This window comes from Schistocerca gregaria, chromosome 1, assembly GCF_023897955.1.
Source record: "Schistocerca gregaria isolate iqSchGreg1 chromosome 1, iqSchGreg1.2, whole genome shotgun sequence".
Lineage (NCBI taxonomy): Eukaryota > Metazoa > Arthropoda > Insecta > Orthoptera > Acrididae > Schistocerca > Schistocerca gregaria.
Genome location: NC_064920.1, coordinates 579,019,303 through 579,040,792, shown reverse-complemented (window position 1 = coordinate 579,040,792; position 21,490 = coordinate 579,019,303). Strand labels below are relative to the sequence as shown.

Here is a 21,490-nt window from a genome sequence, read left to right as displayed (position 1 = left end):
CCTCCTGAATGCGAAATATTTTGTTGACACCAACCTACATAGGGAGGAACGATCACCACGATAAAATAATGGAAATCAGAGCTCGTACGGAAAGATATAGGTGTTCGTTCTTTCGGTGCGTTATAAAAGATTGGATAATTGTGAAGGTAGTTCGAGGAACCCTCTGCCAGGCACTTCAATGTGATTTGCATAGTATCCATGTATATGTAGATGAGATTGGCAGTGTGTTCAAAACGTTTAGAAAATTATTCCTCTAATTCTTTCAACGTGACAATGAATTCTTTAAGATTTGTGTTTCATTCAATGCCAGTGAGCACAGGGAAATGAATGGTTTGTTTGTCAGTAGTTTCCCCTTTCACAATGTGATTGCGTTAATGCATCCCCACCAAATAAGAAATGAGATCTTTCTCAACTTGCAAGGTCTTACTGTGGATCGTGTGCACTCAAGTGCACTTGAAGTGAGATGTCTGCAATCCATTCTGGATGTTCTAATTTCCAGTCCTGCTATCCTCTTTCCTTTAGAAACTCATCAGTTGAGGATCTAAAATCGAAAAATCATTAAAGGCATTCCCCTTGACTTAACCAGCATTCTTTACAGTAGTATAAAATGTCACCATACCCTTCACTCATTTCCATCAAAAACTGTTGCAACTGACTATGTAAAATTTACTGTTTGCACCACCATTTTCATCACGCTCTCTGTACCTGCTAATTTAGTATGAAATGCTTATTGATGTACAGACGAATGAATCTCATACAAATCATCTGTTGATTGTTGTAATGTTTTGCTCTTTTATTGTCTACTAAATCTTTGAATTCCTCCTGCATAGTGTTGTAATGTGTTGCATAGTGAATTTGTGGCATCCGTCGATTGTGTGACTGCGTAATAGATATTGAGAATCCTCATTCTTCCCTTCTGTGATTTCCATTCATATTAAAAGTTGGGATGATGATTTACTAGAATGCCTATTTTGTGCAAAAAACCACTGGACCTGTGAATGTCTTTTACATCACAAATAAATAGCCAAGGATAAACAGTGCTGACACCATGATTCTGCAGAAGTGAAGAAAGTCATGCCAACTGCAAAATGCCACACCAAATGCTGGAAGAAACAAGTGCTGCATTGCGCTGCTAAATGAAGTATTGTGCTGTACTGAGTAGTTCAGAGGACTGAGCTAGATGTGTTGGGTGGATGTGTGGTGTAGCAGTTAACGTCTCTAGCTGGCATGCTTAGAGTTACCAGTTCAAATCCAACCACCAGCAATTATTTGTTATTTCGTATTTATTGTCTCTGGAATATTTTGAAACATGGGGCTAATGCAGGAGTAGGTTTAATAATGAATAGGAAAATAGGAGTGCGTGTAAGCTACTACAAACAGCATAGTGAACGCATTATTATGGCCAAGATAGATACAAAGCCCACACCTACTACAGTAGTACAAGTTTATATGCCAACTAGCTCTGCAGATGATGAAGAAATTGAAGAAATGTATGATTAAATAAAAGAAATTATTCAGATAGTGAAGGGAGACGAAAATTTAATAGTCGTGGGTGACTGGAATTCGGTAGTAGGAAAAGGGAGAGCAGGAAACATAGTAGGTGAATATGGACTGGGGCAAAGAAATGAAAGAGGAAGCCGCCTGGTAGAATTTTGCACAGAGCACAACTTAATCATAGCTAACACTTGGTTCAAGAATCATAAAAGAAGGCCGTGTACATGGAAGAAGCCTGGAGATACTAAAAGGTATCAGATAGATTATATAATGGTAAGACAGAGATTTAGGAACCAGGTTTTAAATTGTAAGACACTTCCAGGGGCAGATGTGAACTCTGACCTGCAGATTAAAACTGAAGAAACTGCAAAAAGGTGGGAATTTAAGGAGATGGGGCTTGGATAAACTAAAAGAACCAGCAGTTGTACAGAGTTTCAGGGAGAGCATAAGGGAGCAATTGACAGGAATGGGGGAAAGAAATGCAGTAGAAAAAGAATGGGTAGCTTTGAGGGATGAAGTAGTGAAGGCAGCAGAGGATCAAGTAGGTAAAAAGACGAGGGCTAGTAGAAATCCTTGGGTAACAGAAGAAATATTGAATTTAATTGATGAAAGGTGAAAATATAAAAATGCAGTAAATGAAGCAGGCAAAAAGGAATACAGACGTCTCAAAAATGAGATCAACAGGAACTGAAAATGGCTAAGCAGGCATGGCTAGAGGAGAAATGTAAGGATGCAAAGGCTTATCTCATGAAGGGCAAGATAGATACTGCCTACAGGAAAATTAAAGAGACCTTTGGAGATAAGAGAACCACTTGTATGAACATCAAGAGCTCTGATGGAAACCCAGTTCTAAGCAAAGAAGGGAAAGCAGAAAGGTGGAAGGAGTATATAGAGGGTCTATACAAGGCCGATGTACTTGAGGACAATATTATAGAAATGGAAGAGGATGTAAATGAAGATGAAATGGGAGATATGATACTGCTTGTAGAGTTTGACAGAGCACTGAAAGACCTGAGTCGAAACAAGGCCCCCGGAGTAGACAACATTCCATTGGAACTACTGACGGCCTTGGGAGAGCCAGTCCTGACAAAACTTTACCATCTGGTGAGCAAGATGTATGAGACAGGCGAAATACCCTCAGACTTTAAGCAGAATATAATTATTACAATCCCAAAGAAAGCAGGTGTTGACAGATGTGAAAATTACCGAACTATTAGTTTAATAAGTCACAGCTGCAAAATACTATCACGAATTCTTTACAGTCGAATGGAAAAACTAGTAGAAGCTGACCTCGCTGAAGATCAGTTTGGATTCCGTAGAAAGGTTGGAACACGTGAGGCAATACTGACCCTACGACTTATCTTTGAAGCTAGATTAAGGACAGGCAAACCTACATTTCTAACATTTGTAGACTTAGAGAAAGCTTTAGACAATGTTGACTGGAATACTCTTTCAAATTCTGAAGGTGGCAGGGGTAAAATACAGGGAGCGAAAGGCTATTTACAATTTGTACAGAAACTAGATGGCAGTTATAAGAGTTGAGGGACATGAAAGGGAAGCAGTGGTAGGTAAGGGAGTGACACAGGGTTGTAGTCTATCCCCGATGTTATTCAATCTGTATATTGAGCAAGCAGTGAAGGAAACAAAAGAAAAATTTGGAGTAGGTATTAAAATCCATGGAGAAGAAATAAATACTATGAGGTTTGCCGATGACATTGTAATTCTGTCAGAGACAGCAAAGGACTTGGAAGAGCAGTTGAATGGAATGGACAGTGTCTTGAAAGGAGGATATAAGATGAACATAAACATAAGGAAAACGAGGATAATGGAATGCAGTCGAATTAAGTCGGGTGATGCTGAGGGAATTAGATTAGGAAATGAGACACTTAAAGTAGTAAAGGAGTTTTGGTATTTGGGGAGCAAAATAACTGATGATGGCCGAAATAGAGAGGATATAAAATGTAGACTGGCAATGGCAAGAAAAGTGTTTCTGAAGAAGAGAAATTTGTTAACACTAAGTATAGATTTAAGTGCAAGGAAGTCGTTTCTGAAAGTATTTGTATGGAGTGTAGCCATGTATGGAAGTCTACATCTACATCTACATGACTACTCTGCAATTCACATTTAAGTGCTTGGCAGACTCTCTCTACTATTCCACTCCCGAATAGCGAGGGGGAAAAACGAACACCTAAACCTTTCTGTTTGAGCTCTGATTTCTCTTATTTTATTTTGATGATCATTCCTACCTATGTAGGTTGTGCTCAACAAAATATTTTCGCATTCGGAAGAGAAAGTTGGTGACTGAAATTTCGTAAAAAGGTCTCACCGCGCCGAAAAACGTCTATGCTTTAAAGACTTCCATCCCAACTCATGTATCATATCTGCCACACTCTCTCCCTTATAACGTAATAATACAAAACGAGCTGCCCTTTTTTGCACCCTTTCGATGTCCTCCGTCAATCCCACCTGGTAAGGATCCCACACTGCGCAGCAATATTCTAACAGAGGACGAACGGTGTAGTGTAAGCTGTCTCTTTAGTGGACTTGTCGCATCTTCTAAGTGTCCTGCCAATGAAACGCAACCTTTGGCTCGCCTTCCCGACAATATTATCTATGTGGTCCTTCCAACTGAAGTTGTTCGTAATTTTAACACCCAGGTACTTAGTTGAATTGACAGTCTTGAGAATTGTACTATTTATCGAGTAATCGAATTCCAACGGATTTCTTTTGGAACTCATGTGGATCATCTTTCACTTTTCGTTATTTAGCGTCAACTGCCACCTGACACACCATACAGCAATCTTTTCTAAATCGCTTTACAACTGATACTGGTCTTCGGATGACGTTACTAGACGGTAAATTACAGCATCATCTGCGAACAATCTAAGAGAACTGCTCAGATTGTCACCCAGGTCATTTACATAGATCAGGAACAGCAGAGGTCCCAGGACGCTTCCCTGGGGAACACCTGATATCACTTCAGTTTTACTCAATGATTTGCCATCTATTACTACGAACTGCAACCTTCCTGACAGGAAATCACGAATCCAGTCGCACAAGTGAGACGATACCCCATAGCTCCGCAGCATGATTAGAAGTCGCTTATGAGGAACGGTGTCAAAAGCTTTCCGGAAATCTAGAAATACGGAATCAACTTGAGATCCCCTGTCGATAGCGGCCATTACTTCGTGCGTTGCACAAGAGCGATGTTTTCTGAAGCCATGCTGATTGTCAATAGATCGTTCCCTTCGAGGTGATTCATAATGTTTGAATACAGTATATGCTCCAAAACCCTACTGCAAACCAACGTCAATGATATAGGTCTGTAGTTAATGGATTACTCCTACTACCCTTCTTGAACACTGGTGTGACCTGCGCTATTTTCCAATCTGTAGGTACAGATCTATCGGTGAGCGAGCGGTTGTATATGAGTGCTAAGTAGGGAGCTATAGTACCAGCGTAATCTGAAAGGAACCTAATCGGTATACAATCTGGACCTGAAGACTTGCCCGTATCAAGCGATTTGAGTTGCTTCGCAACCCCTAAGGTATCTACTTCTAAGAAACTCATGCTAGCAGATGTTCGTGTTTCAAATTCTGGAATATTCCATTCGTCTTCCCTGGTGAAGGAATTTCGGAAAACTGCGTTCAATAACTCCGCTTAAGCGGCACAGTCGTCGGTAACAGTACCATCGGCACTGTGCAGCGAAGGTATTGTTTTTTCCGTTGCCTCTGCAACAGCGTTCGGACCTTTTTTGTGTACCACGGGGGATCCGTTGCATCTCTTACCAATTTATGAGGTATGAATATCTCAATTGCTGTTGCTACTATATCTTTGAATTTGAGCCACATCTCGTCTACATTCGCATAGTCAGTTCGGAAGGAATGGAGTTTGTCTCTTAGGAAGGCTTCTAGTGACACTTTATCCGCTTTATTAAATAAAATTATTTTGCGTTTGTTTCTGATGGATTTGGAAGAAATGGTATTGAGCCTAGCTACAACGACCTTGTGATCACTAATCCCTGTATCAGTCATGATGCTCTCTATCAGCTCTGGATTGTTTGTGGCTAAGAGGTCAAGTGTGTTTTCGCAACCATTTACAATTCGCGTGGGTTCGTGGACTAACCGCTCGAAATAATTCTTGGAGAAAGCGTTTAGGACAATCTCGGAAGACGTTTTCTGCCTACCACCGGTTTTCAACAATTATTTTTGCCAACATACCGAGGGTAGGTTGAAGTCCCCACCAAGTATAACCGTATGAGTGGGGTATTTATTTGTTACGAGACTCAAACTTTCTCTGAACTGTTCCGCAGCTGTATCATCGGAGTCTGGGGGTCGGTAGAAGGAGCCAATTATTAACTTAATTCGGCTGTTAAGTATAACCTCCACCCATACCAATTCGCACGGAGTATCTACTTCGAATTCACTACAAGATAAACCACTACTGACAGACACAAACACTCCACCACCAATTCTGCCTAATCTATCTTTCCTGAACGCCATCTGAGACTTCGTAAAAATTCCTGCAGAACTTATTTCAGGCTTTAGCCAGCTTTCTGAACCTATAACGATATCAGCTTCTGTGCTTTCTATTAGCGCTTGAAGCTCAGGGACTTTTCCAGTGCAACTACAACAATTTACAACTATAATTCCGACTGTTCCTTGATCCAAGCACGTCCTGTAATTGCCATGCACCCTTTGACATTGCAGTCCACCCCGTACTTTCCCGAGGCCTTCTAACCTAAAAAACCGCCCAGTCCACGCCACACAGCCTCTGCTACCCGTGTAGCCGCCAGTTGAGTGTAGTGAACTCCTGACCTATTCAGCGGAACCCGAAACCCCACCACTCTATGGCGCAAGTCAAGGAATCTGCATCCAACACGGTCGCAAAACCGTCTGAGCCTCTGATTCAGACCCTCCACCCGGCTCTGCACCAAAGGTCCGCAGTCGGTTCTGTCAACGATGCTGCAGATGGTGAGCTCTGCCTTCATCTCGTAAGCAAGACCGGCAGCCTTCACCAAATCAGATAGCCGCTGGAATCCAGAGAGAATTTCCTCAGATCCAAAGCGACACATGTCATTAGTGCCGACATGTGCCACCAGCTGCAGCTGGCTGCACCCTGTGCTCTTCATGGCATCCGGAGGGACCCTTTCCACATGAGGAATGACTCCTCCCGGAATGAACACGGAGTGCACACTGGATTTCTTCCCCTCCTTAGCCGCCGTATCCCTAAGGGGCCCCATTCCGCGCCTAACATTGGAGCTCCCAACTACCAGTAGGCCCACCCTCTGCGATTGCCCGGACCTTGAAGGCTGAGAATGATCCTCGGAAACAGGGCAGGCAGCTGCATCTGGCTCAGCCAGGGACAGTGCCTGAAACCGGTTTGTCAGACGCACCGGGGAGGCTTTCTGATCAGCCTCCGGGGACGCCTTTCGCTGCCTGCCACACCTTGGAACGACCTCCCAATCAACCACAGGCGAGGGCTCAGCCCCACTGCGGGCAGCAACCGAGGCAACCACAGCGGCAGACCGATCTGGGGACAGACGGGACGAGGTTTACATCCCCGTGATACCCAAGTCCGGCTCCCCACAGTGGTGCCCATTGGCAACAGCCTCAAGCTGCGCGACCGAAGTCAGCGCCGATTGCAGCTGTGAGCGAAGGGATGCCAAGTCAGCCCTCATCCGAACACAGCAATCGCAGTCCCTGTCCATTCTAATCGATGTTGAACAACAGTTACCGAAACACGAGTCCGTGCCTAGATAACGCAAGCGAAACACGCAAAGAATGTATCAACTAACCTGTACAAATGCCTAACGACTGCACTACAATCTGCTGAATTTACGATTACTGTAACTAAAACTCGAAATTGCACCTCCTATACGAAACTCACACGCAATTTAAATAAGTATCTACGAAGTAAACACTAAAGCGCTATGCTACAACTGTCAAATACTATAATACGCCCGAAATATATGAATTAAACAATGCAAGTACCCCAAAACACGCAAAGAAATTAATTAAACTATCTAACAAACAAGTAGGCTAGGGTTATACAACTTGCTGCTGCAGCTGCTTATCCAACGGCGGCAGGGAGCACATGGACGATAAATAGTTTGGACAGGAAGAGAATAGAAGCTTTCGAAATGTGGTGCTACAGAAGAATGCTGAAGATTTGATGGGTAGATCACATAACTAATCAGGTGGTATTGAATAGGATTGTGGAGTAGAGAAATTTGTGGCACAACTTGACCAGAAGAAGGGATCGGTTGGTAGGACATGTTCTGAGGCATCAAGGGATCACCAGTTTAGTATTGGAGGGCAGCGTGGAGGGTAAAAATCGTAGAGGGAGACCAAGAGATGAATACACTAAGCAGATTCAGAAGGATGTAGGTTGCAGTAGGTACTGGGAGATGAAGAAGCTTGCACAGGATAGAGTAGCATGGAGAGCTGCATCAAACCAGTTTCAGGACTGAGGACCACAACAACAACAACAACATTATATTTGTAATGTTTGATTATTCTCAAACATTTGATGTTTTGTGTAAATAGCAGCAGTCTCCATTCAGGAGATCTGTTCTGTTCTGGGCGTTAGCTGGTGATCGTAATAAACATGCTTTCAGTGTTAAGTGTTGTATTTAATTGCCATTTGATTTTCACTACTATATGACACTGTCGTAAGCCTTTTTGAAATTTACACTGAATTCCCACACTTTCTCAGTAATGTGTCTGAGGGGGGACAAATGATCTAATGTGTCTCTGTGTCTGTGGAAATTGCTTAGGTAGTCCTCATGTAGTTCTTGAGGTATGGAGATCAGCCTGTTCAATAGGCACATTGATACCATTCCTCAGATGTCTCCATCCAGAATTGAATCTTCATGTAACTTTTGCATAAAGCACAATAATTCAAGCAAAGATTTGCTTTTCTTCAGGAGTCTCCATGTGCTTTCTACCTCTATTTGTTCTTTTGAACCAGTCAGGTTTTGTCACGTTATTTTCCATTTATTTGTAATTTTTTCTTTTACTTCTTCCACCAGATTTCCTAAGTTGTATCTAGTAATTTCAGCCTCTTTTCTGTTTAATTTCCATTTGAATTTTATTTTCATTTTTGGTATTATTAAGAAATGAAATAAGTACTTATGGCCGTAATCAGTAACTGTTTATTTCTGCTTGTGATATTCTATGGATGCTCTCTGTATTTTACATTAACATTTATTTCCTTTATGTGTGTAGAGTTGACATGTAGTTTATAATTAATTTATATTTCTTTTTTGTGAAATGCATGTGGTCATTCAACTGAACCACCTGTTCTTAGCATATATTCAGACACACAGGAATGGTTCATGTGAAGTACTGCATCTATCGTATGTAGAAGCATTCATGAGGCAGTATGTCCTAATTGTAGTGAGAAACAAATTTAGGTAGTTGTAATCCACACAGACAGTGAATGCATTGTTCTGATCAGATGTTATGAAATATGATATGTACCATAATAATAACACAAAAGATTAACAAGCATATATTTAGAAAGGGGGAATGGACTCCTAGCAGCGAATAGTATTTTGTTTTTCCTTTCAGGAGGCTGGTGAAAGTCGAGTGCCAAAATGCTCAGTAGCTCTTATTATTTTAATCTAACTAGCTGTGTGTGGTGTTATTAGATGCTTAATGAGGATGTATTTAAGGACTGTAATCTTCATGTAATTTGTGAAAAAGCACAATAATACATACAAAGAAAGAGAGAATTTCCATTCCTGGAAGCTTTCAGTCCAAAAATTTTACTATTATTTTGGCTGCCAATAGAAACTATTGAATTTATCACTTGGAATGAAGGTGAAACTTAACTTGGTGAAACAGTTTTTCAAAACACAAAGTGCAAATCATGAAAATATCCCTTTGCATTCATAAATTGCAAAAGACTAGATATCTTCTTTAAGTTCATAATGTACTGTCTTATGTTTTTTGTGTGTTTCAGAGGATTGTTGACTATAATTATTACTCAGATTTATCTAGCATTGTTGTATCATATGTTTTTCTTTTTTATATGAAGGTCACGAAAGATGGTTGAAGTTTTTGACGAACTGTCAGATACGTTGTGCAAAGTCGCAGATCTGGCTGAGTTCATTAGAATTGCTCATCCAAAAGCAGCATACTCACAAGCAGCAGAAGATGCATGTGTTAGCATCAGTGGAATAGTTGAAAAGTAAGTTTGGATGGCTGTTATCTTTGTTAGGAACTGCATGAGCATAATGTTGTTGTGATGTGTAGAGAATTTGAATACTATTTAGACCTAGAATTTGTTTCTGGCACTTGAAGTTCTGTGTTTGTGGATAATGCCAGTGTTTCACTGTAATTTGGATTCCACATTAAACCCAACTACTTCTTGATTAATGACTGACTGTGCAGGTTCAAGCATCGTGCAATGTTGTTGCAGGTTTTGGTATATCACTGTAGGTATACCATTGAGGTCCCCTCCCACCATAAACTCCTTTTACTCCCTACATATCTATTCAGTGCTTGCACAACTATTTTTCTAAACTTTACCCACAGTACCTTTATGTGCTCCTACATGTTTCGAATTCCTCATTTCTCTTTGTCTAGTTTATTGAACATACGAATATTTCTACTTTTTTAGTTGCTGTTTGTACTTTGGTAATCATTGTGTCACCACACTAACCAGAGTGGGAGATGTGAGTCAGAGATACTGAGTGACTACTGCTCTGTAAGTTCTGACTCTACCATAATCCAGCACAACTGAAGAGTGTGTGAATGAATTAATCTGCATTCTCCAGGGTTATATGCACACAATTATAATTACCTGTCTCTAAAATAGCAGCAATGAGGTGAAAGGTTAAGCGAATATATGGACCAGATTATATAATTTAATGTAATTGGATAGATAAAATATCTATTCACCAAGTGGCGACAGAACCTGCACATAAAAGGAGGTTATAATTAAGCAAGCTTTTGGAGCTAGTGTCTCCTTCTTCGGGCTCAAAGATTGAAGGGGAAGGAAGAGGGGCAAAGGAAAAGTCACCCAGAATAGCAAGTCTGGGGAGACTGTGTGGTAAGTCTCCCTGGGACATAGTTCTGGATGACTTTTCCAGAATCCATCCTGTCACCTAGCTCTCTCCAGTAATTTTCCTTTGCTCCTCTTCCTTCCTCTTCAATCCTTGTGCCGGAAGGAGAAGGCACTGGCTCCGAAAGCTTGCATAACTATAACCACCTTTTTTATGTGTGTTCTGCTGCCACTTGATGAATAGATTTTTTTATCTATCCAATTACATTATATTGTCAAAAATGATTGTTTTCATTGTTAGACTATATAATTTAGCTGATAGATGTATTGGTGTAAATTTTAATTAGAGTTTATTCTATTAAACCTGAATCAGTTTGACCTTTCAAAACCAGGGAACATAGACTTCTTGTTCATGCAACCAGGAGCGTGATAAAATGCCAATGATCAATTCTGCTGAATATTAAAGTTCACTTAATACAATTGCGCCATTACTCTGTGGAAATTCTAATAAAGTTTCATTATTGTTCATAGTAGTAATTCAGTATTCAGCATAACGTGCAATTTTTATGAAGTCCCACATGAAACTAAACCCAAAAATTTATAAGTATAAAAAATTTAGAATATAAATGATTGGTTGCCTGATTTCTGCAGGGAGACAAAACAACAGTGGTCTTAGCCCACTGTTACACATACTTAAGCTGAGTTTACTGTATGGTTTCTTTCCCTGTAAGCGCAGTAGCAGGAGGCCTTTTACACAGGGACAGTTTCTTCAGGAATTAATGAGCAAATATTCTGTTTCATTTGGTCTCCAATTCTTCACATTGGAAGGTAAAATGTGGCGCAGTTTTAAACCCCTTACAACACAGTGTGCACTTAGAGATTTCTTTCTCTATGCCCATCATTGGTGTTTCTCAAAGTTTCCATGGCTGGTCATCAGTCCTACCATGAGTTTAATCTGTCTCTTGTTCAAAATCAGGATTTCAGAACTTCTCTAGAAACATTGCTGTGGCATCATTAGTTTGCTGTGTTTGTTTTTGGTATCTTAGTCCAGTTTTTTGTGTGCTGCCTCCTAATCCAGCTACACAGTTTTCATCTTACCACCACCTTAGTGATGGTTAGAACAGGTTCCACTCCAACAAATGGAGTCATTGTACCTGTCTTAGGTAGCTTATCAGCTTGTTCATTGTCACTGATTCCTAAGTGACCAGGGGCCCACAGCATATTTACCGTGTTGCTTTATCCTTGGTTCACTCGGGTTTCATGGCATTTGGCAGCAATATTTGGTCTTGTTGCAGTGGCTCATAGAGATTTTGGAGCTGCTTGTTAATTAATGTAGATGGCATTATTCTTGTCACACCTATGCAGATTATCTTCCATGCATGGTAAATATTTGCGACTGGAATATTGTGGTCAGCTACCCTAAAGAGATTACTCTCTCTAGTGTAGGCTGCATCCCATAAACCCCAGACCCAGCACTTTAATATGTTTTTGATCCTTCAGTAAACTAGGCTATATCAGTATTGAGGTTTGTTCTTCCACTGCTCACTACTTCAAGTTGTTATCTTGAAAGGTTTATTGAAGCAGCTGAAAGTTATTCTATAGCTGACAGACATATCCCTGACCACTCTTTTATTCACCACACACACTGTTTGGTGTGGGATTCTGGCTTTCCTAAAGCTTTTAGTTATTTCCAGTTGTTAATCTGCCACCTCAATTGTTACCCAAAGGTGCAATGGGGGATGTCCAGCATGGTTTCCATCCCAACAGTGGCCGTGCTGCTAATTTCCATCTGTTAACCAAGCAGGCCAATCTTTGTACCTCTCCAGGCTCTTTAGTAGCCACCTTCCATTGTTCTTTGTTCTACCATATGATAGCCCCATAACTTATCCAGGCTCTTTAGTAACCACCTTCCATTGTTCTTTGTTCCGCCATATGATAGCCCCATAACTTATCGTTCCATGGCAACAAACAACCCTTACTAAGCTGGCGATCCGTCTTGGCATGTAGGTCAGAAAGCATTTTACTTAAACATTGCATGAGAATATTGAAAGGAAAAATTAGAAATAACATAAAGATTTGAAATACCAATTAGACTGGCTGAGTGACCTACACAATTTCTTCCCCTTTCATTTGTAGTGGGGCTGACCTGTTTTGAGGGCTTACCTGTGTAGCTGGGGATAACAAAGTCCTACCCTGCTATATTTGCCAGTTGGCTTTATTTACTGGCTTACACTATGGTCAGATGATGCAGTGCTGGTGGCTGAATGGTGGCCAAACATTTAACAGCACAACAACAGATACAGTTAATCATATGCGACAGTTATGTGACTAATATTAGAGGTGGCCCTGAGGAAAATGTTACAAATTAATATGGCTTTTGGATACTGGGGCTGAACATTGTAAGCAATAGTTTCTTTTAATTCTTTCAGTTAACGTTGATCAAAATTCCAAGTATTAAAGGTGACACAAAACAAAATCAAAAAGTGAATATCAACACTTCCAAAAATTAGAATACTATTAGAAGGTGGCTGAATTTTCAAGATTAGTTCCCATTGTTTAATCCATAGTACTTTTATGTAAGAAAAAGACTTTTTAGTAAAACTTGCCCACCTGTTGCCAAGATTGTTTTGACTATATTGCAGAAGTTTCGCCCAGAAACCCTTACCCATCCTCAGTGCAGTCTCAATCTCTCCCCATGCAATTTCCGTAGTTTTGGAGCCCTCAAGAAAGACATATGTAACGACTGGGTAGCTTTGAACGAACAGGTGCGTGTGTGGGTACAATCATGAATGTTTTTGCTACAATTTCTGTTGTCGATTAAGCGATTGGGAACAAGATGAAGAAACATGAGACTTGATGAATGGTCAATAATATGTACTTATTTTCCTGCTTTGTTTGTGGAAGTGTTTGTTGGATATCCAAATTAATATTTCCAAGGGCATTGAAGCTTCGGGCAGTGTTTGCAGCAGAATTTCAGGCTTAGTCTGTTGTGGACGCTATACACAAGGAATACATGTGTGTGTGTAATCTTCTATATCTATCATGCCATTGACCTTTCCCCCAATATTTAGCTTCCACATCAGCATTTTTTGCACACTATAGCAAGCTAGAACATGTAATATTTCTACAATTTCCTCGTAAATTCTAGAACCATTTGCCCTTCCACTGTCTCAAACACGATATTTTAGATGTGAGTGGGAGAGAGGAACCCTCTCTACTGCGCGTCACGTGTCTGTGTGTGCAGGTGTGAAGTCAGTTATGAGCAAAAGGTTGACGCAGCGGTTGAACAGCACCGACAAGTACTTGTCAGGTGATCCATGGAAGTCGTACTGAAAGCACACCGAAGAACCAAGTAACTTCTGTGTTATTCTGTGTTTGTAATTGTGGCTATTGTTAGTGAAAAAAAGAACAGTTGGGATTCGGAATTGTGAATAAACTCTTATCTTGGGCTTGCTGGAGGCAAGACGTATTTTACGATTTGTTTGTAATAGAGTTATGGTTGTTAATTCAACCCTTTGTTAAATGAACTTAAATCTGTTTCTAATGTGGGATGATATGAGTGACTTACAAGAAGTGCGAAGTGTGAATTTGGTTCATTATGTAGCTCAAATATACTGATAGTTGTTGAAAAGTATTCTTCAAGTATCTAATTTTTTGCAAGTGGAGAGAGAGAGTCTTTAAGGTTCCTGTAACTAGCATCTTCTTCGGAGAAGAAGTTAATAGAAATTCCAGAAGCTAGCTGTCGAGAGAAGAAGATCGGCTGTGTACACCAAGTAAGTCGACTCATATAAGAGAAGTGGGAAGTTTGCACATACACTTCACACACTCTGTCGTCAAAACGCTAGAAATGCTGTCATGACAATGCACAATTATATATTGCTGAATTGCTTTAGGTATCACCAGTCGGTTTCCTTGCAAGGCTTTACCATATGAAATGCCTCTTCAGACACAAATTCTGGCAGGGAAGCAAGTTGCTAGCATTGCTCATCTTTACCCTGTGCCTCTTCGAATTCACCTGCTAGCATTTTATCTGCTTGCAACACACTGACTTTCCTGCTTAGCACATTGACATTTTAATGAAGTTTTCCTGGACTTAACGTCGGACTTCATAACCATACTCGCTAAGTTTTAGAGCCCCTATGTGATTCAACTACAGTATAACCCTCCTTTAACGTTCCTAGAATTAGCGTTTCCCTGCCGTTTACATTTGGTATTGGTCCTGTCAAATTTCCTATGGCCACAATGTTAATTCACACCTGATTTTGCATCATCATATTTATAATTTTCCTGCAATTTATGCAATATGAAAAAATGTTTGTGGAGAAAAAATGATGTTGGCTGTGCAGTAGTGTTTACAAATATTATGTGGTTAAGTTTCTGGACATCAGGGCACATTTTTTGTTTAAACACAGTATCGGTTAGATACTTTATTCATGCTGAGCAAAATGTGTTTCGATAATTTATTCTCATTGTCAAGTGCGGTATTTGTGTACGTATTTTTTGTGATGCTACACAAACAATGTGAGTGATAGTCAAGTGCACGCACTTGTGTGTGTGTGTGTGTGTGTGTGTGTGTGTGTGTGTGTGTGTGTGTGTGTGTGGGGGGGGGGGGGGGGGTTCTACATTACTGATGAGGCACAGTGCATGATAACCTCAAAAAGACGACTACAGTGCAAGAGATGCAGAATAACACACATTCAAACACCAGACAAAGTACTTATTTACATATTTACACTTGACAATGAGAAAAAATTCTCGAAACGCGTCATGCTATGCATGAACAAATATGTGACTAGTGCAGAACTTCATTATTTAAATAATGAATAACAGCTACAGGCTTTCAAAAACATCGATTATGATATACAAAATTGAGTCAAACGTTCCTACTTCCCAGACAGTTGTCAGTTCCACTTACATCAGTGGTTTTTATTGGACAATAAACAGGTCCGTGACAAGTCTTTTGATGGCTGTTATGTACATAATCATACATAAAATGCAAGTGATTATGCTATACACAACTTTTACAGCTTAAAACATTATTTCCCACATTTTACATTTTCCCGCATTTTACACCGTTTTTTTGAAGTCCCTTGAAAAGTGTAAAAGTGGGGTTTCACTGTATTTGTAGATTTAGAAGCCATAATAGTGCGGTATGGTCACTGATTACTGTAAAACATCTGCCCTTAAAGATAGCACTTAAAATAATTTACAATGGATACCAGAGGTTAGCTCCTTTTGATAGTACTGTACTTAACTTATTAACCTGTGAGGTCACATGTCTAATTGATTTCTTGACACCGTCTTATTCCTGACATTGAACAGAGTAAGTAGCACAATCATTGGTGTCTCATGACAGAATAAATGGTTTTTAAAGGTCTGAATAAGCTTATAGAGGGGTTGTATCAAAACACATTTAATTTGCTATATTACCACATCACATTCTGTGGTTCAGTGGAGAGGTACTACCTTTTTCAGTAATTTAGTAAAAGACTTCATGACCATGGTGTAAACTTGCATGAATCTGCAATAACAGTTTGCATGACCTAGAAATGATTACTGTTCTCTTACATTTTTCGGAGCAGGAAAGTCATTAACGGCTTCCATGAGATGTGTATTAGGTTTAATATGTGCAGAATTTATAATGATTTGGCCAAGGTGTTGCATTTGAGACTTTGCAGAAGAACACTTCTCTAGTTTTAAGATCAGGTTTGCATGCGATAGTATGCTCCTTAGTAGTGCCTCTATTCACAGAAAAAGACAGTGATATTGTTGATGTACACCAAACGAATAGTGGGCTTCAGTCCACATAACAGGAAATTTCCAAACTGCTAACAAGTAGCTGGCACATTTCTTAAGTCTGAAAAGTATTCTGAGGAATTCATATCGCTCTGTAGGATGACAAATGCCATCTAGGGTCTATTGTGAGGGTCTGTGACTATCTGATGTAACTTGACCTCATATCTGATTGGTAAAATACTTGCAATTTCCCAAGTGGTTGAGTGTTTTGTTGACTGGGAGGACTTGATAAGTGTCAGGTGTCGTAACTCAATTTAGTGGTCATGTATCAACACAGAGGTGTAAGTTTATTCTCCGTTGAAGCTCTTTTTAGGTACTTTGACAATGGGCAATGATCAAGGACTGGAGGAAGGCTGAGTTATACCCACATCAACTGTGGTTTAATGCTTTTTCTATGACATAATGCAAATGATAGAGCATTTGATAAGGCTTCTGAGCTATTGATTGTGCATCCTCAGTTGGAACTTTGATCTTTGTTAAATCCATTACTGGTAAATACTGTCTTTCATCGAACAGCTTTGTGAATTCCTCTAACGCGGGGTACTAAAAGTTTCTGTCTTGCTGTGACAAATGCTTTAATTTACCTCTCAAGTGATTTTTGACGGTTGACATTGTTGCATATACTGCTCTGTTCAGCAATGTTTTCTGTTTCTTCATGAATAATTTTTTTACGTAATGATGGGTCCTCGAAGTTTCCCGACACCGTATTTTTTCCATCTTAAAATGTTCAACATTTACTGCTTCTATTTCTGGTCCATTGGCCAATAATGTTCCATCTGGATAAACAAAGTTGATGTGACTTACCAAACAAAAGTGCTGGCAGGTCGATAGATACACAAACATACACACAAAATTCAAGCTTTCACTACCAACGGTTGCTTCTTCAGGAAAGAGGGAAGGAGAGAGAAAAACGAAAGGATGTGGTTTTTAAGGGAGAGGGTAAGGAGTCATTCCAATCCCGGTAGCGGAAAGACTTACCTTAAGGGGAAAAAAGGACAGGTATACACTACCTTTAAATATGTCTGCTTCTGTCTGTATATGTATGGATGGATGTGTGCGCGCGAATATATACCTATCCTTTTTTCCCCCTAAGGTAAGTCTTTCTGCTCCCGGGATTGGAATGACTCCTTACCCTCTCCCTTAAAACCCACATCCTTTCGTCTTTCCCTCTCCTTCCCTCTTTCCTGAAGAAGCAACAGTTGGTTGCGAAAGCTAGGAATTTTGTGTGTGAGTTTGTGTGTTATTTTGTTGTGCCTGTCTACTGGCGCTTTCCCGCTTGGTAAGTCTTGGAATCTTTGTTTTTAATATATTTTTCCCATGTGGAAGTTTCTTTCTATTTTATTTACATCATTAATTTGAACCCAACAATTATGTTTGTTATTGTCTCTGTTGCATTTCGAAATCTTTTCTATCATCTTACTTTCTCTTTTTCTTTGTACCAGTAGTTTCACTTTGTATTCATCTTCCCTATGTCCGTTATCTACCATACATTTTATCCTACCTAATTATAATAATACGTAATTTACTTCCAAACCATAACCTAAAAACTTTAACGCTTTCAACATTACCGCTGCTATAAAATCCACTGTTCCAAATTTACAAACATTTTGTGTAAACTTGTGAATACTATTTCACAGCTTCAGTTCTTTCACCCATTAAACAACCATCTCAGCTATTTCCAACAACTTTCGTTTTATTTCCATTCCCGTTTTTCCCACATAACCGATCATTTTTTAGCAGCTCCCCACAGGTTCAAACGTTATTATTTCTTCGTCAAACAATTGTTAGCCTCATTTTCATAACCTGCCTGTACATAACCAGTCCTTTAAATACATTTACACTCATTTTTTCGAAATTTTCCTGAATTTCCCCACCCTTTAACGTGTTTTGGAGACAACACAACTAGCTAACCTTTGCACCCATTGTTGTTCACCAACCTAAGTTCAGCACAGGATCAACAAAGCTCATCTCAAACCAACACTTTTTCGACTTTTTTCGCACCTTTGTCTCTCCCTATATATATATATATATATAATTTATTTTCACTTTAACCTCATGTTACCCTTTCCACCTTCTAATACCATGTCAACCTCACAACATCCCTACAACGACCACATTAAATTTTATTTACATTCCCTCCGCAAACATGCCTTCACCCTAGCCAGATTATGCTCCCATATTTTATTTACTCAGGCTTGTCTGACATTTGGCATTACCCCCAAAGGCCTCACACTTAAATTTCCCATCTCTGGCTGCAATCCTTCTTTCCATCAGTCCTTATACCAGTTCCAAACAGCACAATCCATAGCCCTCACCCTCCTAATCCTTCACCTATACATCGACTCGGCCAATGAACACACCCGTCAACTCCTATCCCAAATCAAAGTCCTCAATCTTTCCTCTCCCACATCCACACCGGCTGTTCATAGCATCCTCCTACAGGCCAACCGCAAATTAGAACAGCATGCCACCCTCCACCTCAAAAAACTATCCAATCTCCTGGTTTCCCACCTCCGGAAAGGCAACTCACTCACCCTTCACAACCTTTCCAACAAACCTCAACCGCCTCTCATTGCACACAGACCCATCTACTCAATGTCCCATCTACTCAATGTCCCACTTCCAGCTCCACTCCCCCCAACACCTCAAAATTCTAGTCAACACAATCTGGAACTACAACACCCCAATTCAGTAGTTAACCTTTCCTCCAAACCTCTCTCCCAATCCGAAACCTCTGTCCTATCCAAAGGCCTCACTTTCAGCCCCACTCCCAGATTCAACCAAACTGCCCTTGTCAAAGATTTACTGTCCTACACTCGTAGTCTCTGCTGGAAATATCACTTAGCCACGAAGGAAAATAATCCTGATCCCACTCCTAATGATCCAACTCCCCAAGACACTATCCAAATTGAACCCTGCCTGGAACAGTTCTGTCCTCCATCACAGTGGGACCCACCTCCTCTTCCTCAAAATCACCCTCTCCAAACCTTCCAGGAATTTCTCGCTTCCAGCCTTGCCTCTCAATCTTTCTTGAAAAACCTTAATCCTACTCCCAACATCACCACAGCCAAAGCCCAGGCTACCCGTGATCTGAAAGCTGACAGACCCATCATCATTCTTCCGGCTGACAAGGGTTCAACGACCGTGGTACTTGATCGTCGGGAGTATGTGGCTGAGGGACTGCGTCAGCTTTCAGACAACTCTACATACAAATTTTGCCAAGGTAATCCCATTCCTGATGTCCAGGCGGAGCTTCAAGGAATCCTCAGAACCTTAGGCGTCCTACAAAACCTTTCACCTGACTCCATCAAACTCCTGACCCCACCGACACCTCGCACTCCTACCTTCTACCTACTTCCTAAAATTCACAAACCCAAACATCCTGGCCGCCCCATTGTAGCTGGTTACCAAGCCCCCACAGAACGTATCTCTGCCTACGTAGATCAACACCTTCAACCCATTACATGCAGTCTCCCATCCTTCATCAAAGACACCAACCACTTTCTCGAACACCTGGAATCCGTACCCAGTCTGTTACCCTCGGAAACCATCCTTGTAACCATTGATGCCACTTCCCTATACACAAATATCCCGCACGTCCATGGCCTCGCTGCAATGGAGCACTTCCTTTCACGCCGATCACCTGCCACCCTACCTAAAAGTCTTTCCTCATCACCTTAGCCAGCTTCATCCTGACCCACAACTTCTTCACTTTTGAAGGCCAGACATATCAGCAATTAAAGGGAACAGCCATGGGTACCAGGATGGCCCCCTCGTATGCCAACCTATTTATGGGTCGCTTAGAGGAAGCCTTCTTGGTTACCCAGGCCTGCCAACCCAAAGTTTGGCACAGATTTATTGATGACATCTTCATGATCTGGACTCACAGTGAACAACAACTCCAGAATTTCCTCTCCAACCTCAACTCCTTTGGTTCCATCAGATTCACCTGGTCCTACTCCAAATCCCATGCCACTTTCCTTGACGTTGACCTCCATCTGTCCAATGGCCAGCTTCACACATCCGTCCACATCAAACCCACCAACAAGCAACAGTACCTCCATTATGACAGCTGCCACCCATTCCATATCAAACGGTCCCTTCCCTATAGCCTAGGCCTTCGTGGCAAACGAATCTGCTCCAGTCCTGTTTCCTTGGACCATTACACCAACAACCTGAAAACAGCTTTTGCATCCCGCATCTACCCTCCCGACCTGGTGAAAGCTTTCCCCTCCCGGGATTGGAATGACTCCTTACCCTCTCCCTTAAAACCCACATCCTTTCATCTTTCCTTTTCCTTCCCTCTTTCCTGACGAAGCAGCCGCCGGTTGCGAAAGCTTGAAATTTTTTTTGTGTGTGTGTGTTTTTGTGTGTTATTTTATTGTGCCTGTCTACCGGCACTTTCCCTCTTGGTAAGTCTTGGAATCTTTGTTTTTAATATATTTATCCCATGTGGAAGTTTCTTTCTATTTTATATATATTTTACTAAATTGTCTAAGCAAGTAGGAACAAATGTTTTTCTGGTAATAATTTTGGTTCTGAAAATACATGTACTTGGAGATGGTCTAGAACTTTGTGGTGAGCAGATTGACCAGAAAGATAGTTCCTGCGGGATCTTGCATCTCGGCTGTTATTCAGATAACTCTTACCATTCCACTATTAATGAGTTCAGGGCTGTGCTCCCTCAACATTAGGATACATGGTTTATTGTGACCTTGAGGATTAGACCTTTTTCTGGATTACTCTGACCTTTCCAATGCTATTGCTGCCAAATCTATGCTCCATCACTGAGTCGGACAATTTGTGAAAGTGGTGTTGGAAATTATTCCCAAGAATAACATCAAAGTCCTATCTTCTTTTCCTAAGGTCTTCCTGATCAAATTTATATTTCTCTTCATCAATCTCCACCTCAACTCTCATGTCCCCAATGGACTAATAGTTTCTGTCTCCAGTTCACTGATGGAGCAGCCTAGAAACTTTAATGGTGTTTATCACTAGGGGATGAAAGTAATATGGTCATCTGATTACCCATGTCTATTAAAGTTCCTACCAGTATATTACCTTTGTCACCTCGGTTACTCCTTAAAACTAATAGAAATAAAAGATTCTAATGAGAGCTCAGGATGATAGCTACACTGTCTCCTATCCCATTCCCATATCCTCTGCTGCCTTTGTACCCTTGGAATCC

The 21,490-nt window shown here is 40.7% G+C and overlaps 1 protein-coding gene across 2 annotated transcripts in view; it reads left to right on the top strand.

Annotated features, from left to right (window-relative positions):
* Positions 1 to 21,490, top strand: part of LOC126356844 (mitochondrial intermediate peptidase) — a 136,013-nt gene that overhangs the window by 24,332 nt on the left and 90,191 nt on the right. For both annotated transcript variants that reach the window (XM_050007401.1, XM_050007402.1), the window contains exon 3: positions 9,538 to 9,690. In XM_050007401.1, the coding sequence (XP_049863358.1) occupies positions 9,538 to 9,690 (153 nt within the window). The remainder of the gene's footprint in view (positions 1 to 9,537; positions 9,691 to 21,490) is intronic.